Below are 26,008 nucleotides of genomic sequence, written 5' to 3'. Positions count from 1 at the left end.
CTGTGCATTCTTTCAAGTCAACTCATATTCTTCATTAAGCATAGTCAAAATTAGGGCAAATTTGCATGTAGTTGTTTATTATGCATGATTTACTCTGCTTTTGTCAGCTCTTCCCCTGAACACTTACAAGCTCCTCAAATACTTCCTCCAGCTTTTGATAAATCAGAAGGATGTGTTTCCAAGTTTATCTGCTCAGCCATAAAAATGTGAAAGCTTGGGTTCTCAGAATGTTGTATCCTGTGTCCAGTATACCAAACTGCATTTGGAGCAGTGCAGTGGCACAAGTGTAGAATATACTAAGACCTACCTGTGGACCACAGTTCAAGACACCTTGGCTTAGGATTCAATATCGTACATTGCCTGTCTTCCACATGAAGCAAATGTCAAGGAGGCAAAGGAAAGAGAGTGGGGAAAGAGTGAGGAAATCACATTAGCACTGCGTTGGAAAGAAAATGGGAGAAGAGAATGTAGGAGGGGAAAATAAGGAAAAATGTGTCTAGAAGAGAGATAAATTGGGGAAGTAAAGAAAAAAGAAAGCAGCAGAGATTTGTGCAGGGAAATCCCAACAGAAAACAAGAGTAGTACCATTTCTACTGCACTAGGACACCAGCAGTCCAGATGTGTTTCATCACAAATGCACCTGAGAGTGAAACAATCAGACCTACCAGTCACCCCCACCCCATTTCTGCCCTTGCCCTTTCTTCATTACCTTCTCTGCCGACTGTGATGTCCCAAAGAAGATAGGAATGAAAGCTAACCAGACGATGCAGGTAGTGTACATGGTGAACCCAATGGGCTTGGCTTCATTAAAGGTCTCAGGAACCCCACGGGTCTTTATAGCATACACAGTGCAGGTCACCATGAGCAGCATGCTGTACCCAAGCAAACAGATGAGGGAGAGGTCAGAAATGTCACACTTGAGAACCCCCCGGGCAAAGCGGGGGTCCGTAGTCCGTTGGTCCTCATAGTCGATGATGGAGTGTGAGGGGTCCACAATGAACCAGATGCAGACCCCCAGCAGCTGCAGAGAGATGAGGCTGAACGTGATGACCAGCTGAGAAGCAGGACTGATGAAGCGGGGGGCGCTGACCGACTTTTTGCCCTGCTCAAAGATGCGGTAGATGCGGTTGGTTTTGGTCAGCAAGGCAGCGTAGCTGATGCTCATGCCCAGCCCCAGGAAGACACGCCGCAGGGAGCAGGTTCCCAAGTCAGGCTCTGCAATCATCAGAAAAGTGGTGGCATAGCAGAGGAAGATGCCCGTCAGGAGCACATAGCTGAGCTCTCGCCCTGAGGCCTTGACGATGGGTGTGTCATTGTAGCGCACAAATGTCACCACCACAAAGAGGGTGGCAATGATGCCCACAATGGCAATGAAAACGGGCACCACAGCCCAAGGGGAGCTCCACTCAAGCTTGACGATGGGGATGGGGATGCAGCCAGTGTGGTTTTCGTTGGGGCGTTCGCTGAGCCGGCACACCTTACAGTGGAACTCGTCCTGCTGATACTGGTATCCATCGCAGCGCTCACAGTGCCAGCAGCACGGGATGCCCTTCACCAGCTTCTTCCTTTCACCCGGCCTGCATGGCTGGCTGCAGATTGAGGTGGGCACACGGTTGCCTCCCCCAGGCCAATGCAGGCGCTCCATCTGCAGCAGAGAGAAAGCAAGAATCTCACCAACCACCATGAACTAACATTGCATGAGCTGGGTCACAGCAGGGGCTGGTGTCAGCTTCCCCCGCCAACTCTGCAAAACACTTACTCTAGTCTATGCCATGTCCAGCCATTCTAGCATTGCTCCCTCTGATTCAGTAGCAGTTTTAGGTGTGAGGAACCTGTGGTCCTCCTGATGTTCTTGGACTACAACTCCCATCATGCCCAACCATTGGCTATGCTGCCTGGGGCTGGTAGAAGTTGCAGTCCAACAACACCAGGAGAACCACAAGTTTCCAACCCTAATTTAGTTTCTCACCTCTATCAGCTGTGCATGAAATGCTACTAATTCAAGCTTAGACACTCCTGTTCTTCAATTCCAACCTGATATCATGTCACAGAGTAAGTGCTGCTGCTAGTCAAACCACTGACACTAATTTTACTGAACTAACTCAACTGTTCATGTTCTACGTGGTCTAATACATCTCTCATTTCCCTCCTTCACAGTTCCTCATATTTACTACAGACCTGCAATTCCACACTGCAGTTTGTTGCCCCTTCCCCTTGATAGGTTAATTTTTTTCTTGATACTCAGCCAGCTCTGAATTAGACCTGAAATGAAACTGCACAATTTTAGAATTCCACAATATTTCAGATTCTGGATTTGTTTACTGTCAAATTTTACTGTTGAAATTCAGTTCTGCTGAACAGTCAACCATGAATAAATACTTTGTCCCATTAACAAATCGGGAGTCTTAAATTAAAGATTTGCCAAATTCTTCCCAATTGAGATTGTGGCCTTAAATCTTAAGTCTTGCTGGTGAATTGTTGCTAAGGTGCCCATAAATTTGTCAAGTGCAATACTTTTTAAAGCATGTGTTCCCATTAAAAATCCAGTTTTCTAGTGTGCTTTATTACCCATGGCATAAGTTGGGCTGTTGCAATGAAAGAGATCAGAGAGAAACCAGAGCTAAATGCTTTCAGAAATCTCTCTGTATGATATTAATGATGTCTATGTATAAGGATAAGGATAATCCCATTTAAACTAGAGCCCTTGAGCATACAGTAAGTACATATCCATTTCCTAATTAAAACACTGGAGCTTCAGAGTAAAAGCTTATTCCCTTCAGTGTTCAGGCAAATCTAAGATCTTGCTTACTTTTAAGTTCAGATGATCAGCCCAGTGCCCAATAACTTTGTACTCAGGTGTAGTGTTCTTGATCTGGTACTGGTAGATGTCATAGCGGCCTGGGGCATCTCCATTCTCATTGAATGTCACAGGGGTCCCAGCAATACCTGCAACACACAAAGCATTCAGTCTCAGAAAGAAATACATTGCTGGTTTGGGCTGTATATTTGATCTACCAAAGGTAAGTTTGTCCGTTTTCTTCTCCTAGAAGCAAATGCACATGCACACATATACATGGGAATCCTGAGTGTGATCCATCCAAAGTACATTCAGTCATTCATTCATATCTCACCTTTCATCCAAAGAGCTCAAGGTGAAATACATAGCTCTCCATTTTATTATCACAACAACCCTGTGAGGCTGAGAGTGAGTAACTGGCCCAAGGTCACCCAAAGAGCTTCATGGCTGGATGGGGATTTGAACCCTGATCCCACAGGTCCTAGTCCAACACTCTAACCACTATACCACACAGGTTGTCTGCAGTACATCAGAAGTCCAATTGGGCTTAGCTTACCAGGTTCAACTCTGCCACTATTATCAAGAGGACACAGTTAACTCTGCCTGGATTTTGCTCCAATTGACCTAGGGGCTTTTAGCAAATGCAAAGTTGTGGAATAAGTGAACTAAAGCTGCAGGATATGTGAACTAAATCTCCTTGCTTAGGCTGCACTCCAACCCTCTGATTGGTCATGCTAGAGATCGGGTAGAGGTCTCCCTCCATCCAGTCCAAAACAACTCTGCTAGCCTCCATGTGTGGAGTGACACCACCATCACTTCTCCAGCATGAAGCTCCCCATTCCACCCACCAGAAGCACAGGTAGATGGAAGTATGGTGGAAACCCCACCAGTTGAATGTTCCTGGATCTCAAGCTGCTCCTACAACCATCACTTGACATTGTTGGGCTTTAGGCTAGCATATAATAGAGAAGGGAGTTCCTTGCTCCCTGGCTGGTATGGACATCAGGGATGCAGTAATGATTACACAGAGGCTGGGATTCCTCTGTAACTTATTTATTTATTATTATTATTATTATTATTATTATTATTATTATTATTATTATTATTTATTATTGTTATTAATTATTATTTAGGAGAACTGATATAGGATACAGATTCCCAGCTGCTGTGTACCCAAATAGCTACTGAATGCAAGGGGCTGGATCTGTAGATCAGTAAAATCAGCTCCCCTCCACTGAATTTCAGAAACTGGCTCCCCAACTTTTGAGTTGGACTGGCTCTACTGCCATTAATAATCTACCCCACACTCTTATCTAAAATAGTTAAAAGCTAGTTCTTTACCTTGGGCAAGCAGAAAATAACATTAGTCTTACTCCTCGGCTCCTTGTGTTGCCTAGAGAAATCCTTGTGGCTTTTTCTGCTCACAGTGATAACGCCTACAATTATATATTTGCACAGAGCTAGGGCTCCAAGAAACTCCTTTCATGGATCAGGCCTCCCACTCAGTTAAGGTATAGTGCAACCTGAGAAGCAACTGACCATTTTTAAAAAAACACATAAGGCTGAAATCAGTTTTGTTTAACTTCAGCTCCAAATAACACAGTGAAACCTGCACATAGACCCGTAGTGGGGGATGGGGGGGCTAGCCAGGTTTTTTTTGACCCTGGTGAACCCTTCAGAATGGCACTATTGAGGATCCCAGCCTCTCTCTCTCTCTCTCTCTCTCTCTCTCTCTCTCTCTCTACACGCAACTGCACATTGGTGTGTGTGTGTGTGTGTGTGTGTGTGTGCACGCGCACGCGCGCACGCGCGCCAAACTGGGTCTCTAATCTGGGTGAAATAAATCCTAGTTTCGCTCCTCCCTGCACAGCTGCATTAGGAATAGAATTTTCTATAATAATAAAAAAATCTCAACGTTGGGTTTATCTACACAATTGTTTCCTATTTTTGTTTTGCTCATTTAGCTCAATGGGACGCAAGGTGGAGGGCGGGGTTATAGTTCTGCTAAAAATACGAACAAACCTTGCTTATTATATGAAGTATCATACACATTATTAAATGCATTATTTTGGGCAAATTATAGACACATACATGCCAGGTTTCCTAAAGTAGCTGGCACATAACCAGATGCATGCACACAACAATACATATAGCTGTATAGAAATACTTAACATATCGATACTTATTCAATCATGCTACATAAATGAGCCATGGCTGGTGTCCATTCAGAGTGATGGAGCAAAAGGCAAAAAGGCCAATAGGAGCTGAGCCAAAGCCAACGATGACAGAGCCAACTAATTTTAGTTTTGGCTTCATCCCCCTCCCTGCTGAATTCTACAAGAGCAACACTGAGGACAGCATAGCCGCTCCTTCCATTTACAGCACATTCAACACACATTTAAACTTCCTTTCAAAGAATCCTGGGAACTTTAATTTCTTAAGGGTGCTAGGAATTGTAGCTGGGTAAGGGGAAAATTGCAGTTCCCAGAAATTTTTGAAGAAAAGCATGTGCTTTAAATGTGCATTGAAGGTGCTTTAAATAGATGTTGTGGATCTTTCCTATGGACCGGTTGTGAGTAAGAAGGCAGGCAGGCGGGGCTGACTAAGGCTGACAAAGCTGGCTAATTTTGCATATAATTAGGCTTATTTATTTATTCATTTATTTAAAAACTAATCCCAAAAGACATGGTCCAATTTCGGACAAAGCTCAATCAGACTGGAAAAGTCCAATCCTGTGTTTAATTCCATTTGAAAAGGATTCCTCCTCTGCACCAAGCCTACAGGTGGAGCCCATTTGATCCCTTTCCCAAATTCCCTCCTGCGTTAACAGCATTCATGAATGGCACAAAAATCATAACGGAGGCCCAAATATGCTGTTAGGTGACACACAGAGAAAAAAACACTTGGAAGTGCCTTGCCAAACAACTTCGTAATTTGAATATAAAATGAAAAGGCCTAGAGAGCATAAATTTACGATTGTGTTTTATCAATTAAATTGTTTGCCACCAACTGTGTGAATGTGGTCAAATTTCTCGTAGGCACCAGAGCAGAGAAAGAGGGAGGGGAGGGAGGGAGAAAAGCGGGTGGTGGGGGTGCAAGTTTCCTGTGGGTTATATAAGGAATCAGACTGCATAAGGGACAAAGAAAAGGACACTTTCTTTTTGCTTGTCATTCACCCAATCAGTTCCATTATGTACATAAAGCACGCTCCAAAGGACATCACGCAGGCCTCCCTCCCTCTCTGGATCTTCCTGCATATTGTTACTCCCCTGCTGGATGTCCAGGCATATTCTTCTTCCCTAAGCCATTGAGCAATGAATCCATACATAGTGACAGTACATCATGAGGCTACATCATTCATTCACCGAGAGCGGTAATCCCCTCTCAGTATTCAACCGGAGAGCTTGAGACAGAAAATAACAACACATTTATATAGAGTCGGGTGGACGTGCATGTCATGAAATCAAAGAGCTGAAAGCCGGGGCTGGAAGGAGGCTCAGTGCAGGCAGGTGCTGAAAGGGATTCTGCAAGACGTACCTAACGGAGCTTCCTTCCCTCACCTTGCAATGTGCCTCCACTCCCAGGAGACTAGATCCTGTCCCCACAAACCTGAAGAAATGTGCTGCACTCAAGACCCCCTGTGCTCTAGATCGCTGAGATCTCAATAGTCACTGGAGACAATTAAGAACATAAGAAGAGTCTTGCCGGATCAGGCCAAAAGTTTATCTAGTCCAGCATCCTCAAAGTGGCCGACTAGATGCCCACAAGCAGAACCTGAGTGCAACAGCATTATCCCCACCTGTGACTTCCAGCAACTGGTATTCAGTGGAGGCTGATCTATTTGGGCCAATGGGGCAGTGCCACCCCACTCTCATGTGTCCTCAGTCAGCCCTCACCTGCCTGTCTTCTTACTTTCAACCAGTCCAGGGGTGGCTCTGCCCATCAGCTCCTTCCTCTTTTTTCTCTTTGTTGTCCCTTGTAAAGCTCAGCAGGGCAAAGGATGGGGACAAAGCTAGGATTTGTTAGCTCTGCCTGCCTTTGGCTCCAGCTCGCCCTACTGTTAGGATCCCTGCATTTTGCCCTCCCTTCTACCAGCCACCCCTGCTGGTATTCAATATCAGCGAGCCTTTTTCTGGTCCTGCTCCAATGCCCTGACACAATGAAGTTAAGTGAAGCTTGCCAACCTCACTTCAGGAGTGGTAGCAGGGAGAATATTGAGTATATACAAGTGCTGGGCTCCATAACTCCTTCCACTTTAACAGGACCGTATATCCCCAGCGAAAGAGGGGGGATATTGTGTGACTTTCAGGGGGCAGTTGAATGTCCATCTCACCTGAAATACGAAACGGGCAAAGCTTTCATCTTTCTTAAAAAGAAAAATGACAACAAAAACCTTGTTGTCATTTCACATGATAGCTTGGCTGCTCCACCACATTGTTCCCAGAGGCATTGAGTCCCAGGAATGCAGCTAGATCAGCCAAGCCTCTCTCCACAATGGCAGCAAGGAGTTTATAAAAGGTTTTATAAAAGCAGGGGGGAAGGAGGAAAACACTCAACCACCTGGTATTTAAAGCAACATGAACACTCTTTAGCTTGACCCCCTTCCCTCCCAAATAATCCAATCTTGGAGGAAGGTTGTTCTGTTTTATTTGGGGGCTTTGGCAAAAATTGCTTGGGCGAACTTTTCATCCCAGCTCTATATACAGCAGGCTGGGTGGCCAGCTTTTGAACCAGGGATTGTGTGCTTTTACCAGAAATTTGATCTGCAGCAATTAGCAGGTGGCAATGTTTATCTTTCTGCTATGAAAAGCTTCACTTGCTAATTCCTGAAGATCAAGCCTCCATTAAAGGACCCAGCCATGGAGACCAGTTCAAAGGGTGATGGTGTTTTTCTTTGCATGGAGATAACGAAACTCCACTTGTTTCTTTAGGTTGAGCTGCTTTTAAAACCACGAATGCAGGGCAGCAGGGGTAACAATAAAAGACCAACATCTTTTCACACAGCCACCTCATTCACATATGAAGTGAGGGGTGGGAGTCTAACGAGAAAAGATGCATGGAAGCTCCAGTGTCCAGATGTAAAAAGGGGGGCAGGGCTTCTGCACCTTTGCAGGGCATTTCAACAGGTGCAGCTTGCATGAAGCTCCTCTTGCTGAAATTGCTGATCGTGCAGAATGGTTAAAGGTGCAGAACCCCTGCCTTCTTTCGCATCCGGACACCTTAGATTCCCACCTTCCCTCATAGTCAGATTTCTCCATTCTTCGCTTGCTTCCAGTATGAGAGCTGGGAATGAAGAAAGGTGGATGGAGCAAGGAAATGGAGGAAGGAATGGCATGGTTCAGCAGCCCTGTCCTGTTTGCTCCTCTCATTGTAACAGCAGGACCTCAGCTTCCCAGGGTCCAGGTGGATTGGGTGGATGTGTGGATCAGGCCAGGTTAGGTCCTTTTGTAATTATTACGCAGCTGCCTTTGTATACTGTATGTGGTGTGTGCAACCCATCAAGCTGAAAACATTTCACTAACCATGTATGGCAGCACAACAGTGGTGCACTAACTACATGCCCTGTTTCAACGGGGCTAGACCATTGTAGAAGAAACCATTTATAAACAGATTAGTCTTCAAGGTGCCACAAGATTCTTTGTTGTTAGATCTTCTGTTGTTGTTGTTGTTGTTGTTGTTGTTGTTGTTGTTGTTGTTGCATGCCTCTAAATGAGGTGGGTTTTCAAGCATCTAGTGGGCATTATTACATGGTGTAGGGGCATGCTGTATTCAGTCTGGAGGTCACACATTGTGCAGTCCTGTTTCGGGCTGCTAGCCTCAGTTCAGATCCCTGAAGCTATCCTTTAAATAGAGATTTGATCTGCAAGGATTAGAAAGTGGAGCTTTTCACACCATGGAGATAACCACTTTAGCCGTGCCTCCTTTCCCCTCACCTTTCTCTGTCGTCTCCCCAGTGTCACATTTTAGACTGAAAGTTGCTTTGTATAGAAGTGTATGCTTTTATATTTTATAAAAGGCCATTAACACGGATAGTGCAATAATAATAATGAATAATAACACTAACTGCTGCAGTGCATATCAAACTTTTGAAAACTGATCTATGGGTTCCAAAGTTGGACTGCTGTTCATGCTCAATATTCTCACTACTACCATTCCTGCAATGAGATTGGCATGTGGTCACAGGTGGAGGAGTGCTGGTCTGCACTACTACTGCAGCTTTCAAGGAACAGAGGTTGTATTTAGCAAAAGTCTTTCTGCTGAAAACTATGGTCCACAGAAAAAAGCCTGAGCAAACAGAAGGGGATGCCAGCTGCTCTCTCTAAGCTCTGTTAGGCTGACCTGCTCACCACAACAACACCTGGAGTCCCACACAGATCCAAGCAGGCTAAAAGGCAAGCTGAGAGGCAGGATGGCTGGCTTTCCCAGCCCTGCTCTGGATGCCTTTGCAGACAGCTCATTACACTTGATATGCACAGTGAGTGATCAGCATTGACATCCCTGCCACTCATGTGCACAGGGGACAGCCACAGAGGAGCACTGAGGGATGCAACCTAGGAGGGAGAGTGGGTGGGAGTGAGATGCAGCCCTTAAACACAAGAGCAGTCAGCACCTGATTGGGCATTCGCACCAGCTGCTCAGTGCCTGGAAATGAGTGGGCAGATGCTGTGGACAGTACATTTGCTCACCCCCTTTGGCTCTGTTTAAGATTTCTATCTCTTTGCCCTGTGCTTGCACACATGCACATGGTAGAGTGATACAAATAGAGGCTACTCCAGTCTTATGATTGCACTGAATAGATTGATTACTTGTTTAATTCTAAAAGCAGAGGCAGAAAGCTGTAAAAGAGGGGGACCCGTGGCCCTCTAGTTAAGACTCCATCAGCCCCAGCCAGCATGGTTAGAGATGATGAAAGGTGTAATTCACCAGCTTCTGGAGGACCACACATTTCCCATTCCTGGTCTAAAAGAAACTAGGATGCAGACACCTAAGCTTTTCAACTTCCTTCTCTCCCTGTGGAACAATACATAAATGGGAAGTGGTGAAGTTCTATCCTAGTAGGTTTTCAGCAGGATCAGAACCCAATTGCTCCTTCATCACCTGTCTTCTTCTCCTCTACTGGAGCCCTTCTTCCCAGAATGGAATGGGGAATAATCCATTTTACCACCAAATAAGGAGAAAGATGATGAGCAGAGAGAAGCAGGAGGAAGTCCCCAGCAGAATTCTGCACAGTGGATCAATAGGTCATTCCTAACCTTCATGGGGCTTGGAATACACAGCCACTGAAAAAGTGTAGATGGAGAATATGATAGAGCTCACTAACACTTGTGAATGGCATCTATATAATCTTCATATTACAGACACAGACTCCAGTGGCGTGTTCTAGTTTGGTTACTTCTTTCAGCACCATGGACTTCTCCAATCTGTTTGGGAAAGTAATCTCCCAAGTCCCTTTACCTATACAGAGATTACACGCCACTAAATTGTAGCTGTGCCCTACCCACTATTCATGGATTTGCCAAAGACTAGCAAGTTACAAATGCTTACAAAGCATCCAGAAGACCTTTCTTCACCATTTCAAAAGTGCAGAGTGGGGACTGAACCACTGGTGAGATCATGCAGTGAAAAAATGAGATTGCCTCTTCCCTTTAGACAATTCTTAAAACATGCTAAATTTCAAAGATAAGCCCAATTAAAAGAAGACACCCAGTTGCCTGGCTTTAAATGGATAATCCAACATACAAGCGAGGTTTATGTAGTCAGATTGTATTTATCAAGAGAAGGATGTGACCAGATGAGAAATACTATAAAATATTTAATTACACTGATTTAGCAAGTTGCCTCAAAGCAAGACTCTTTGCTGTGCCCCCACCTCCCTCAAAAGTTTATCTCGAAACAAAATCAAATGAATTGCACAAATAAATCCCAATAACATTAAAAAGCAGGAAAATCAAACAAGAAGATAGGGAAAGAATAAATAAAGGAGACAGATTGTGAGGAGATTGCAGAGGAGAGATAAATAGATGTAATAAGGAGGCAGAAGCAGAAAAATGTATATTAAAGAGATATAATGTGAGGATGTGATGAGTTTCTAGAATATGTAAAGGAATTACTAATCAGGGGCAAGGGAAGATTGTCTAACAAGAACGGAACAAAAATGTGGAACGAGAATAAGGAAATGGAACTGGGGATTGTTCATGTGCATAGAATTATGATGGGACTTTAGGAGATGCCGGCTTTAGTCTGTTTTTGCCACATGCTCCCTGGTCAATTCTTATAGGGAGGGCTAAAAAAATAGCCCAGCTATCAAGATGCAGATACATGCAGATTCCACTTTCACTTCTGCACATGGAGCTCCTTATCAGAAGCTCCTACCCGAATCTAGATGGTTTCTTTCAGTCACTTGAGCCACTTTGTGGGAAAGCTGAGTTTTCCCACCATGTGTTTGCAACTAGAGATGTGGAAGCCCAGAAAAATCTGAAAAACTGGAGAAAAAACTGAGATGGGAGGCCCCCATTTTTCCGCCTTTTTCTCCTTTTTTCACATCACAGTTGCAGCCAACACTGCATGTGTGAGGAGAGGCAAATTGATGAAAATGATGAGTAAAAATGACCCTCGGTGGTTTGGCCAGTCATGGTCCCTAGATTGGTATGTATTTGTTATGAACTTTCATGGAAACATTTCCCCTCCACATATGGTGGTCACTTCTAAAATATGTGCAGTGGACAAAGAGAAGCTGATCTTTCGTATGGTGCATGATGAATGAACTCACTTAAAGTTAGGGATGGGGGGAAATTCAGTTTGGTTTGCTTTTTAACATGAACCTACCTATTCCACAGTTCTCTCCAAAATGTGCAAAATGAACCTTACCTATCTTTTGAAATGTACCGTATTTTGCGCCCCATAAGACGCTCCGGCCCATAGGACGCACGTAGTTTTTTTTGGGGGGGGGGGAAATAAAGTGAAAAAAATTATTTCCCCCCCAGGTGCAGGGCTGGAAGAACCAGCTCGGGGAACAGTGGGAAGGCACGCTCTGCCTCACCGCTGTCCCCCGAGCTTGTGGGGCTGGCGATGGGGAGAAGTGCGCTGATCCCATGACTGCAGGCAGCTCTGCACCACCATCCGGAGCGGGGCGGGACTTAGCGCCCCGCTCCGGATGGCGGCGCAGATCTGCCTTCAGTCCCGGCACGGCAGGCAGCTCTGTGTCGCCATCCTGAGCGGGGCGGGACTTAGCGCCCTGCTCGGGATGGCGGCGCAGATCTTCCTTCAGTCCCAGCACGGCAGGCAGCTCTGCGCCGCCATCCCGAGCGGGGCGGGACTTAGTGCCCCACTTGGGATGGCGGCGCAGATCTGCCTGCAGTCCCAGGATGGCAGGCAGATCTGTGCCACCATCCTGAGCGGGGCGGGACTTAGCGCCCCGCTCGGGATGGCGGTGCAGATCTTCCTTCAGTCCCGGCATGGCAGGCAGCTCTGTGCCGCCATCCCGAGTGGGGCGGGACTTAGCGCCCCGCTCGGGATGGTGGCGCAGATCTGCCTGCAGTCCCGGGACTGCAGGCAGCTTTGAACGGCCATCTGGAGTGGGGCGGGCTTCGCCCCCAGCTCCCGGTGGCCGCGCAGAGCTGCGCTGATCCCGGGACGGGCTTCGCCCCCAGCTCCCAGTGGCCGCGCAGAGCTGCGCTGATCCCGGGACGGCAGACAGCTCTGTGCCGCCATCCCGAGCGGGGCGGGACTCTTGCTCTCCAGGCTTCAGCGAAAGCCTGCATTCGCCCCATAGGACGCACCCAGATTTCCCCTTCATTTTTGGAGGGGAAAAAGTGCGTCCTATAGGGCGAAAAATACGGTACCCATCTTCAGATTATTGCAGTGTAGTTCTCCAACCAACATGGATGAAAATGCATACATAAGGGGAAAGTGTGCATAAAATGTATGTATCAGGGGTAGGGAACCTAAGGCCCAGGGGCCGGATACAGCCCAATTGTCTTCTCAGTCCAGCCTGCGGACAGTCTGGGAATCAGCGTGTTTTTACATGAGTAGAATGTGTCCTTTTATTTAAAATGCATCTCTGGGTTATTTGTGGGGCATAGGAATTCGTTCATTATTATTTTTCCAAAATATAATCACCCCTCCCCCCAGTCTGAGGGATAGTGGACCAGCCCACAGCTGAAAAAGGTTGCTGACCCCTGGTATATATTAATGAAAATACCATAGAGCAATGCATTATATTGGGAGAAATTACTTGCAAAAATATGTTATGTTGGGTAAAATTGCATACAAAAAGGTAAAATGCTGGTGATGTTTCATGAGAATTATTTTGAATGCAAACTGATGTGGAAATGTGAAAAACTGAACTTAAGATAGTAAAAATGAGAAACAGAGAAACATAACCTCCCTTCTTTGCAACTCCATAATTCTATGATTCATGTACCCAGTGGTGTTTTTTTCTCTAAAAAAAAAATGTTTAGGGGTACTCTCATTTTCCTACTCATATTGAAATACTGACCCTCAATAAGGCCAATGAGATTCCCAAAATGTTTAGGGTATGCGTACCCCTGCGTACCCTCAGAAAAAAGCACTGCATGTACCATAATTTACTAATCTTTATAACCACTCTAGGGCAAGGAAGAACTACTCCCATCTCATAGACATGACCCAAAGCAACCAAAAGCCAATCATCTGACAAGTAGGGTTGCTTGTTCCCCCATTTCACCTTTATAGAGGCTCTATGCCTTTAACAATGTAGCCATGTGGTCAAGAGGGGATAAATGGTGTTAATAATATGAAGGAGGAGGAGGAGGAGTTGTTCCAGAATTTGCATAAAATTCTTTTAAGAGCTTTTGCATTGTTTAGTGCACATTAAAAAACCAATTAAATATAAAGTAATTGCTAAAACACATTACTCAAAGGTGTGCAAAGACATGCCAACAGGGTTCAATTGCCTGAAACCTTGCTGTACACATCAAACCTGTCTCTTTTCAAAAGATGGGCAGCACAAAGGTAATCTACACCGGTGGACCAACTGTGCTGTTGCTTTTTTATTTTTCCCCAGAAGGCAGATTTTTGTTTGGGCTCCCAAACGAAATGGAAGAAGCCAGGAGAAACATAGGGAAACAACTGTTTGATGAGAACCATTAATTAGATGCTCCATTAAAAAAGTGGTGACTGAAAAGTAGCAATTACAGATAAAACACCCAACGCCATTTCAACCTGGTGTGCTTGTTGTTGCATCTCAAGATGTATTATTTTCAGAGTACTGGGAGGCAGGAATACATCTTACACTAAGTCTGTGGCTGGGGGATGCAAAACCATAGAAAACGTTGCAAGTGGAACATTTAAACATTCAGTCAGTGTTTTATATTAAGCCAGGCAGGGTTTGATGCCCCAAGAAGCCCCAAGCAGCTGTATGGCCTTGAGGGTTATCCCACCCAGACAGACAGACCTGAGAAATTGACGCTACGGATGTACTTGAGAAGCTCTGCACCATCTACTGGGTCCATCTTGGGGCAGAGGCCAATCTTCCCAGGGCACAAGTTCTTGTGCATGTTGTGAAGCGCATGGCCCATGGCATAGACAGCATCGATTACAAACTGCACCTTTCCTTCCTGCTCATAGGCAGAGTCCTGGCCAATCCGCTCACGATCTGGAAGACAAAAGGCAAAGGGCGGGGTTCAATCACATGCTTTCATGGGCAAGATTCCACCTAAACATTAGGAAGAACTTCCTGACAGTAAGAGCTGTTTGACAGTGGAATTTGCTGCCAAGGAGTGTGGTGGAGTCTCCTTCTTTGGAGGTCTTTAAGCAGAGGCTTGACAACCATATGTCAGGAGTGCTCTGATGGTGTTTCCTGCTTGGCAGGGGGTTGGACTCGATGGCCCTTGTGGTCTCTTCCAACTCTATGATTCTATGATTCTATGATTCTAACTGCAGACTTACAGGGTTATCCATTTGCTTTGAAATCTAGTATTCACTGTGGAATTTCAGTTCCTGAAAAGGATTCAAAGGACTCCTGCTTCTTGCAAGGAGTGTATCCACTGAACTCTTTCATGCGGAGGTGAAAATGTGTACTGAGATGCGGGGGGAGGAATGTTAGGAAATATTAGAAGACCATAACAGTTTCAGTTCGTTTGTTGCACATGAAAGTAAATAAGAAGAAAAACCCACCCAGTGTATACCTCCATAGTGCCAAAGAGTTGGGCTGAGTCTTGTCATTACAACAGCTCCACTGGATCAGACCAAGGCTCACCTAGGCCAGCATTCTGTTCTCACAGTAGCCAACCAGACACCTGTGGGAAATCTAGAAGCAAGGCTAGACTGGCCCTGTCTCATTAGTATAAGGAGTGCAAAAGCCACAAAGTAACCAATGCCATTCCATGATTTCAGTGATCCTGTAGATCAGGGATAAGGAGCCTCTTTCAATCTACCAGTGGGGGGAGCATTCATTCCTGGATATCCTTCACACGGGCACACACCAGTGGTGAGTGTAAGGGGTGGACAGAGATCAAAGTGAAGCAAAAGATGTGACTCATATCTTTATATAGGTGGCTACAACATTCCAGCCAAGTAAAACTCATAGGTTGTCTACATATACCCACTCTCCTCTCCATTATCTATTATCACAATTCATGAACATATTCCACCTAGGCAAAAGCTCCCAAGGAGGGTTTGGTACAGGGCCAAAGAGGGGTGTGGCCCACAGAGAGGAGGCGTGGCCTGAAGAGAGTCCCAGAGGCCAGGTGGAGAAGCCTGTGGGGGCCACCTGCAGCACCCAAGCCTGGGGTTCCCTGCAAGTGCTGTATACTGTTTTCAATGAAAGAGCAAGACCTGCAGTTTTTGCCCATATAGTTTTCTAGTGTGAATGTAAAACTTATAATGATATTTCCACATTAACGACAATCACATCTTCCCATAAATAGCAGGAGAGGGAGACTGGAAGGTGATTTACTCCTCCTGTGTGAAAAATGCTTGTAGTGGTGTTTCATCCTGTTAGCAACAGCTTTCCTACACAATTTTTCCATCTTAAATTGCTCTGTTTCACATTAGCACACTAGGAGCACAAATGCCCCAGCTTTGATTGCAGAAAAACCTGTCATGCTGTTCTAGCCTCTGAGTACTCAAACTTCTTATTTGTTTTGCTAGCGCATACAAAGTCCATCCTTCCTTGAAGGTTTTTAAAAAAGAACTTGGAAGGCCATCTGTTATGATTGATCTAGTTGAGATTCTTGCATTGCAGGCAGTTGGACTAGATTACCCTTGGGGTCCTGTCAGTACGCCTTTCAACCGATGTCAGTGACTGGGCTCAATAAATGGTTCTGCCCTAACTGGGCTAGGCGACTGGAGCACTTTCAGAGACCTTCCAATCCTGGAAAGCAGGTCTCAGTGCACTGGACTCACAACTGTGCATTGTGAGCACCAGACTCAGCAGAGTATAAACAACACGGAAGCTAGCTGTGAAGCATAACTTCTTTTATTTCTAACAGCTACTACAAACTAAAGAACTACTGGCTTGCATGAGTGTTACAGCTCCCACTCAGCCATCTAGTCACTACATAGATAAGACTCTCTCCACACACAGAGTCAGGCAGTCAGGCAGGAGCGGAAGAAGTCGAAGAACTGTTTCCGCCCCCTCCTTTCTCAAAACATCATATTAGGAGATTCTCGCAATGGGAGGGGGTAAAAATATCAACAGGTCCCTCCCAACTTTACAATTCTTTGATACTCTGTTTTCTTTATTTTAATAAATTCATACTGAGTACAGTAAATGAACTAGATGTGAGCTGTTAATAACCTAAGGTTAATCCAGAAAAGACTGTGACACTGTTGGTCAGCAGGAGAGCCGAACCAGGAGCTGAACTTATTCTGGATTGGCTTGCTCTCTTCTTTAAAGGCCAGTTTTGCATCTTGGGGGGATGCGGGTGGCGCTGTGGGTTAAACCACCAAGCCTAGGACTCACCAATCAGAAGGGCGGCAGTTCGAATCCCCATGACGGGGTGAGCTCCCATTGCTCGGTCCCTGCTCCTGCCAACCTAGCAGTTCGAAAGCACGTCAAAGTGCAAGTAGATAAATAGGTACCACTCTGGCGGGAAGGTAAACGACGTTTCCGTGCGCTACTCGGGTTCACCAGAAGCTGCTTAGTCATGCTGGCCACATGACCCGGAAGCTGTACGCCGGCTCCCTCAGCCAATAAAGCAAGATGAGTGCCGCAACCCCAGAGTCAGTCATGACTGGACCTAATGGTCAGGGGTCCCTTTACCTTTTGCATCTTGGGAGTGCTTCTGACTCTGGTTGCACTCCTAGAAACTCATATGCCAGCAGGAGCTTGGAGAGCTTTTGCACAGATTTGGCTGGTAAATGATAAAACAAATCCGGCCATAATTACACATGTCCTGGTCACATCCAGACTGATGCAACATTCTCTGTGAAAATGCCTTGGAAAAGTGTTCAGAAGCTTCTGCTGGTACTAAATGCAGTGGCCAAAGAGATTTCCAGATCCCCCACTGCTGATTATATCACCTATGTTTTATGTTGGCTTCTAGTTCCTTTCTGAGCACAATTTGAAACTCAATGTTCTTATTTACAACAGCCTAAGTGAAAACCCTTTGAAAGATCTCCTCCTCCCATAAGATCCTGCCTGCCCACTGCATTTAACACTAGCGGCCCCGTGTCCTACCAATCTGATGAGCACAATTGGTTAGGATTTAAGACAGGGTCTTCCCAGCTGCAGCCTCCAGCTTGTAGGACTCCCTCCCTAGAGAGGCTTGGTTGGTTGGTTGGCTCCCACTCACTCTCTTAACCTTCAGGTGAACTGAGCTTTTAATGCTCTGTCTTTTTATTTTATGCCAAATTGTTTTATCCCACCCATAGTTTTATTGTATGAAACTAATTTTAGCTATTTGGGCTGTTTCTCATAGAATCACAGAGTTGGAAGGAATCACGAGGTCCTTGCATCTGTTCAGTCTTACTCCATATTTTATGAACTTTCTCATCAGTCACCTTGAATATTTTATAAAGAAAAGTGGGGTATAATTTTTAAAACAAATAAGTGAATGCTTTGCAAGCCAACAGCTTCTGTCCATCACATAAATATGTGTTGTACATAACTTAGTACTCATGGTCTTGATGGTCCAGAAAAGAAAGGTCTAGAAGTAGGTTTTCAAAACTCCCCTGAAATTAAGAAAGATGAGTAGCAAGAGGTTAATTCTCACTGCATTTGCTTGGTAACTTTCATGGTGGAGCTACAGATAATGAAAGCACTTTCATCACAAAACCCTGGGAGGAACCAGGCCCTCTACAAGATATAGGAGGATGTCACTCATTCCAAATGCTATAACAGCAACCCTCTTCTGTGGATTGCTTCCTTTACAGTGTAAGAGCTGCCTGTAGCTAGCAAGGGAAACCACAAAGCACGCTTTCTTTGAACTCTCAAACTTGTACACCCAAGTCACAGCCTCAGTAGCAGCATATGCAAATATTATTCAGCCCCTGGCATCATCCATCTCACCACCAGTGGCTCTCACATCAGTCTCCCAAGTGCTATCAGCTGTGTCAAAGGATGGTCTGCACAGCATCCATCAGTTCTAGGATGTGCTCTATCAAGTCCTTGCCACTGCCAAACACACCTTCAGTTTTTCTCCCATCCCGATATTCCTCCCCCACCCACCCACCCACCCTCCCGCCCCCTCTCCAGCCAGCGTTGGATTGCAGGATCATTCAAGTATACGGTAATTACCCACGACAGCTGCCTGCCTCTTCCTGTCATAACCGCTCTTAATGGGACTTGAAACATGTTAATCATTTGGCAAAAGATACCGATTAACACAGCACACTGTTAATTGGAGCTAAAAGAGGGTCCCCTGTGGTATGGAACTGCCAGAATAACACCAACCCAGCCTCCCAAATACTGCCCCTTCACCAGCAGAGGGGAAGGGGGTGCTTGTGCCTGCCTGGCTATGTGCATAAAGCCATGAAACTCAAGAAGGAGAAGAGGATTTAAAAATAGGGGACATTCTGAATTGTGAAGTCTATGACAGTGGTGGGGAACTGGTAGCCCCTCCAGATAGTCCTGGGCTACAACTCCAAGCTTCCCAAACTATTGATCATCTGTATGGGGCTGATGGGACCTGGAATCCAGCAAGAAGTGGAGAGTTACAGGTTCTTTACTTCCAGCCTAAGGGAACAATCAGAGAAAGCACTGACCTACCAGAAGTGAATGGTGTCTCATCTCCTCTCTTGCATTCTACAGTCAAGACTGGCAGACGTTTCACATATATAACAAGTTCTCTGCCCACCCAGTGTGCTCCTTCCAGCAGTATCACAGCTTATAATAGCCAAGTAGAATGTTTATGTGCTTCGTATGACCCTGATGCTGCGATATGTGGTGTGGTGATTCATATCAGAGGGAAAGAGACTCCTATGGCTAGCAAAGGATGAGGCAGGGAAAGAAAAGCACATTCATAGATTTCTTTATTCACTTGATACTACACTTGCTGCTTGCTCAGGAGAATCACCCAACCAATAATCAGTCAGGATGGGCTGCAGGTCGTTATGGGTGGGGCTGATGAGCAGCTACAAGCCTCCAGATTTCTCCTGATAGCGTAAAAACCTCTCTCTCTCTCTCTCTCTCTCTCTCTCTCTCACACACACACACACACACACACACACACACACACACACACAGGGGGGCAGGGGCAGGCAAGCAAGCTATCCTAAGCTAGAAGGGGTCAAGGACAATGACACTCCATCCTTGAAGAATTTATTTTAAAATGTTCAACTGTCAACAATCTGAGTTTAAAAATATATTCCTTTTTTAAAGGAATTCAGTTATTTGCTTTGGCCACACTGAAGTGACACCTGGTTGGTCAATAAGACTGAAATGGGATGTAGGAAAGTGAAAGTTTCTAAACTATACAAGGTATAGAACCTGAAGGAATTTATGTAGGCCTTCCGGAGATTCTACTCCAGATGTTGCTTCTTGTGTCTGCAGTTCGTCTTGTAGGGTAGACCGAACCTAACCCATGTTTACAAAGAAGTATGTCCCATTGATTTAGCAATTTAGCTTTAGGATTGCATTTCAGGGGTCACTGGATAGCTTAGAGTTCCACAGAACCTCAGATTGTGCAACATTTTAGGAATCTTAGGCGTTTTGCAACATCAAACTAGCACAACTGCTGGAACATAAAGGATGCCTCGTGAAATTCAAAGTGCAAGGTTTGACATTGTTCTGAATCATACTATTCAATTGTGCAAAGCAAAGAGATGACCTAACCCCTTAAGCTTTTCTATAGGTCACTTAATGGCCTTTCATGGCTGGTGGCTACTATAAGCCACTGGAATTGCCTGTATGGGAAAAAGCTGTTTTGCTGTTTGATCCTGGTTAGGGAAAGAACCCTGGGCTTTTGTGATTGGTGGCAAGAAACAGTCATGGGGAGATGCAAGGGTAAGCTGTTGATTTTTGTAGGGGTGGGCCTGTTCCAAGTCTAATACTATTTGTCTGGGTGCCTGCTTCCTGTCCTCTGCTCAACCAGTATATTCTGCAATGGGAGCAGATGTTACAAAAATGCAATAAGCACATTAATACTCTTCCTACAAGGAAAATGACCCTGTAAAAGGCTGACCTGACACTTCCTGCTGCTTCGGAATTGGAGAATGCAGAAGCAATGTTCTCCTATAAAGGTTGCTTCGCTGTATAAATGCCAGACTACTTTAAAATAATGTTCTACAATAAGGATTTAACAACATTTTAAGTAATGTGGTTCTTCCCTGAATACAGTTGCAAATAAATCTATATGAGGGGTTTGCATCAGCACTGTGTGTACCTCAACTAAGAAGGCAAATTGGGGTGATTCTGAGTAGCTTTTCATTTACAGAGTTGGACCACACCATTACCCATGTGTGCCAAGGAAGGGCCCAACCATCTGAGTAGCTCTTTGCCTCTGGGTTTTCTTTCCTTCAAAAAGTTAAACATGCCCATCTCTACTTTCTTTTCCATGAAATCAACTTAAATGCAAGAGGGGAGGAGAAGATGGATTTCTTCTTCTTCTTTTGATGGGCAGGCCTAGCTTTTAATCACAGTGAATTATTTCCCCAGTCTACTCCAATCACAGTGAGCTGGGGAAGGAATGCTGAAGTAAACACATGGTGGAGTTAGATTGTTGAGAATGACCTGTCACACACACACCCCTTCATTTTCCTAACAAATAATTTTAAAAACCTATGTATGTGAGCCACACACTTGATGGAAGGCCAGTCTGGAAATTCCACACACCACTATCATTAAGTTCATAGACTCAGTTAAGTACCACTGGCTTCTTTGCAGGGTGTTGGGCATTAACAGAAGAAAGTGTTCATGTTGTAATTCATTCTAGATAATTTTGTTCTATACTTGTGATTCCAAGTTTTAAGTAAGTTATGTGTTCCACTTTTAGTTTTGGTAGTGCTGAAAGTTGCTAACAGTGCATACACCAGCCTCTTACAGAACTGCCAGAAATACTATTATTATGACCTAATGAAGACATATATTCAATACCAAGCATTCAAACTGCCCACAGCCAACATTGCCAGCCCAAAAAGGTGATCTTCACTGACTCCTAAGTGACAACTATTGAAAGAAGAGCTGGCTTAATTATTGAGCCAATGGAAGTAAACACAGTTAGCCTCCAATTCTACAAGTTCCCAACTGGAAGAAATGGAATAATCATATTTTAGAAACCAAGGCTTAATGGGAAGAGGATGACATGGTTTTTCATCAGTTCTTCCTACCAACATCATCACAGAAACAGGTTTTATCTTTCCTAGAAACTACCTAGTCTGGGGAAGGGCAAACCTAAGATAACCCCCTCTCTTTAGCTGTAGAAGCAATGATAGAGAATGATTACAAAACACCCCCCCAAAAAAAATGAGATACTTCCTTGCATCAATGCCTTGATTCTGAATTTTAACATTCCTTGAGACATAAATCAAACTCACAGCGTGGGACTCTTGACTTTTTTCCATGCATATGGAAAATCAATTTATGTTTGCATTAAATCTGCAAAATTAAAGACTCTCTATTCTGGTGGACCATATCTGTTTTCAGAAGCTTCTTGAAGGAATGACGAAGTTTAAATGAGTCCCTGATTCACCCATTCTTTCAAAAGATGCCAGCTTCTGAAAAGGTTCTGATACAACAACCTTGTATGTAATCACATAGCAATGCCATAGGGAATGAAAAACAATCTGGCCTTGCTCCTGCTGCTCCCTCCTATGCAACATTCTAAACTGGGACATGGGCACTATTCAATATTCTGATGTTACTTTAGCAACAAACAACTGCAGGTAGGTTACTGTCTTGCATGCAGACCAGCTGGTAAGTAGCAATTAATACAAAATGTATGCAAAAAATACCTGAGCAAATCTATGCTGGTATATCTTTGTGCCCCATTGTGTGGGTCTAGGGGGGCTTAGGTATCAGCAGCCAGTCCCAATCCTCTTGATGTCTAGGGGTGTTTAGGACCAAATGAACACCATCTACAAGTCGCATAAGGCACTTTCACAAGTGACACAGACAGAGCAATCCAAACCGCGTGGGGTGTGTGGAGTTGGTTTAGATGGAGATATCCCTCCACCCAGCTGTCCTGCCTCAGCTAGTCTCTTACCAGTTGCTGAAGGGGTGAGCAAGTGGGAAGCCACTAGTGGTGTCCTGGCCCTCACTCAAACCCAACTTTCCATTCCTGCCCAAGTCTTTAATGCATAGATCTGAATGATAAATAGGCTAAACAAGGGCTAAAGGCACAGCAGGTAAACTGCATGGCTACGCGTGAGCTGAGGCACTGATCCAACAAGTGACATGCCTCCTGCTTCTTCCTTTTGAAGAGTGGCCTGGGAGGTGTTTCTGCTATGAGCAAGCAAACAGGCACTTCAGTGAGTGTGCAGGACCTGTGAGGTTTATTTGTGCCAGTGCTTGCGTCTTTGTGTCCTGGGTGACAGAGCTGCCTCCTCAGCAGTGTCTGGCTGACTCTCATATGCCTCCCCAAGATGAAGTTCTATACTGGCAGGAATGACAGGAGGGACTAGCAGCTGTGGTAAGAGCCCTTTTGGAGATGTCTGGTATCTTAAGGGTGGAACACCCCTCTGTCAACCCACTTGAGCCTTCTTCCGGATAAAGCCCTGAGCTTTCTGAACACTGGTCCCCTCCGCCAGCACCAATATTTCTTGAAGCACTAAGGCCTTCCCTTGGGTTGTCTAGCTCCAACTCCCTGACCTCTGCCCTCCCCCACTTCTTTGGGATCCCCACACACCCTCCAAGGTGGCTCCACAAGGTTCACAACTGGTGGGAAGCAGCAGGAAGCCCCAAGGGGAGAGGCTGAGCTGACCCAGGATCTGCTGGAAATCATGCCAGTCTCACTACCATTGAATGATAATATCAGCCCCGATCATCCTGGCCCTCAACCTTTAGCCACGATCACTGTGACTGACAGGGCTGACGCAAGGAGGGAGGGGAAGCTTTGATTGCGCCCTGAGAATATATATTTGTCAGCTTTTAAAACCTTGTGACTATGTTGAATGTGGCATGCAATATGAGAAGTTGCCGTTTTTAATTTGAAAGATAGCTCCTAGAAATGTAGCAATTTATTTCCCAGTGTGTGAGGGATATACCTTCTTTTTCCATTTCAGCGAAGAAAGCATGTTGACTGCACATTCTTTTCCACATGAACCACTAAAAAAAATCTGGACACCCCTCCAAGGAGGGGAGAATATTTTCTACAACAGGGAATAAGCCCACCTAATGTGGTCTACTGCAATGTCACTTTTGAAGACAGAATATCTCTCAGAAACTTCAACTGATCTAAAATGCAGCAGCCAGTTTATCAGCTGGGGTTCCCATTAGAACTCATGTAGCCCATGTTCTAAAACCAGTTTGTTTCTGGACCCAATTCAATGTGCTCATATTAATATTTAAAAACCTAAGTGTTTTAGGCCTCAAATATCTAAAAGATCCAGCTCCCTCCCTACAGACTCTCTCTGGTGTCCACTCTCAGAAGCTGGGGTGTGGGGCCCAGGGGTGGCTCCATAGCAGCCCCATAGTCATGGAATTCCCAACCCACAGAGGTATGTCTGGCATCTGCACTAAATGGTTTTCAGAGAATGCTGAAGATGTAGCTCTTGGTTCTGGTAGGGTTGGCATATTTCAAAAAGTAAAAACCAGGACACCCCAAAGTTGTTGTTTTAATTCTTTTTCATACTGAATTTAACCTGGTAGTGAAGGGCAGGTAATAAATTTCAACCATGATGATGATGATATCCTGAAGGATGCTGCATGACACTGTGCATGCACCTCCCTCTCCCTTATCCCTCTTCTGTGCACAGTGAGAGAAGACGAAGAAACAGAGATGCAGGAATGATACCCAGCAGCATCCCCATTCTCTGTCATTGTAACCTTCCCTTCAGGATGGGAGCACCATGCTCAGCAGCTGATGTATCAGGCGGAAGAGACGCTACAACAAATTGATAGAGAACTGACCAACAAAAAAAGATTATATCAAGGAGGTAAATTTACAGCCCATCCTTCAAAGTTATAAAAATGCTCTTGGACTACACTGAGATTACTCATGTGAAACCCGTCAAGTTATCCTTTCTTTCCCATTATTGACAAGGACTATTAATCTTCTCCCTCAGCTCAGAGCCCTTCCCGCATTCGTCTCTCAATGAACAGACAAGCCACTCTGTCTTGTCAAGATAATTACATATTTTTAAAAGAAGGTTGTAATAGACTTTAGTCTTGAGCTAAAAACCTCTGGGAGTTTCCTCCCAGCATTTTGCTATGTGGGTCCTATCTGATCTACCATAAAAGTAGCTATTATTCAATAGCACCCAAAATGTGCATGTTGCCATTTCAGACACTGGTGCAGATGTGCTCTTGGGACTCTAAGCAATGAGAGTTGTACCCTATCCATGAACTTCATGTGACCTTCAAAATGGGCCATAGGCACCATCTTAAAGATGTTCACTGAAGCTGTGCATGACAACACCAAGCACACCAAGCCCATAAAGTTAGATTAAATTATTGATTTGATTCCTTTATTTTCGACTTCCAAAAACAGTTCTATTTTCATTACAGGAAAAGGAAAAGGCACATTCTTGTCTCAGAGTCTCTGTTGAGATCTCACTAGAAGTGAGACCAACAAAAAGACTGAGAAAGTTAGGAAAGCAAAAGCCTCAATAATTCTGTCTTTCTCAAACTCTCATGTGGGGTCAAAATACATTGAACATCCTTCACAGCACAATAAATACTGCTTGGATTAGCTAGGAGTATTATCCTGAAAGTTTCGGGGACAATCAGGAAAGGTCCACTTCTAGTAGAAGCTGCTATGACTGAAAACATAGCTATTAGTACTCATCTAAGTTTATACACTTCCGTTAAGAAATTCTTTCAGAATTACCGGTAAAAGCTGAAGTTTCACACTCACAATAAGATCAAGACCATAGCTCCAGTAGTAGATAGGTAGCCGTGTTGGTCTGCCATAGTCAAAATAAAAAAATTTCTTCCAGTAGCACCTTAAAGACCAACTAAGTTAGTTCTTGGTATGAGCTTTCGTGTGCATGCACACTTCTTCAGATACACTGAAACAGAAGTTGCCAGATCCTTCTATATAGTGAGAAGGTGGGGAGGGGTGTTACTCAGAAGGGTGGTGGGAATGGGAGATAGGCAGATAGCTGAGAGAGCCTCTTGACGAATCATAACGACTGTAATAGGTCTTACAGGAAAAGGCAAGGGGTGGGAAGGTGAGAAATGGTTTAGTCATGTATAGTGAGATAAGAATCCAATGTCTTTGTTCAGCCCAGGTCTTTTCATGGTTTTAAGTTTGGTAATGAGTTGTAATTCAGCAGCTTCTCTTTCCAGTCTATTTCTTCAATCTCCCAGGACATTCTATACAAGATCTCAAAGTAGCTGTCTTACTACAAAGGAATTTCAGAAATAGACTGCATGCACACGAAAGCTCATACCAAGAACTAACTTAGTTGGTCTTTAAGGTGCTACTGGAAGGAATTTTTTTATTAAGACCATAGCTAAGAGTTAAGGCAGGACTGGAACTGAATTTCAGGAATGGGAGAAAAGGATCAAGTTTCTCAGCTCTCTTTTTAATGCTTGAAAGTCTTGAATCAGAGCTGATTCTGCGATAATTGAGAAAAGGTGAAGGTGTAATTATTCCAGTGGATGAGCACTTGGCAGCTGGGCTCCTA

The 26,008-nt window shown here is 44.7% G+C and overlaps 1 protein-coding gene across 2 annotated transcripts in view; it reads right to left on the bottom strand.

Moving 5' to 3' along the window:
* Positions 1-26,008, bottom strand: part of GRM4 (glutamate metabotropic receptor 4) — a 318,705-nt gene that overhangs the window by 42,599 nt on the left and 250,098 nt on the right. For both annotated transcript variants that reach the window (XM_081195813.1, XM_081195814.1), the window contains exons 7-9: positions 14,232-14,432; positions 2,810-2,946; positions 710-1,645 (exon numbers count right to left, since the gene is read on the bottom strand). In XM_081195813.1, coding sequence (XP_081051939.1) covers positions 710-1,645; positions 2,810-2,946; positions 14,232-14,432 — 1,274 coding nt within the window. The remainder of the gene's footprint in view (positions 1-709; positions 1,646-2,809; positions 2,947-14,231; positions 14,433-26,008) is intronic.

Source organism: Podarcis bocagei (assembly GCF_964188305.1).
Source record: "Podarcis bocagei genome assembly, chromosome: 5".
NCBI classification, from domain to species: domain Eukaryota; kingdom Metazoa; phylum Chordata; class Lepidosauria; order Squamata; family Lacertidae; genus Podarcis; species Podarcis bocagei.
Note: the sequence above shows the minus strand (reverse complement) of the source record. Positions and strands in the feature narration are given on the sequence as shown.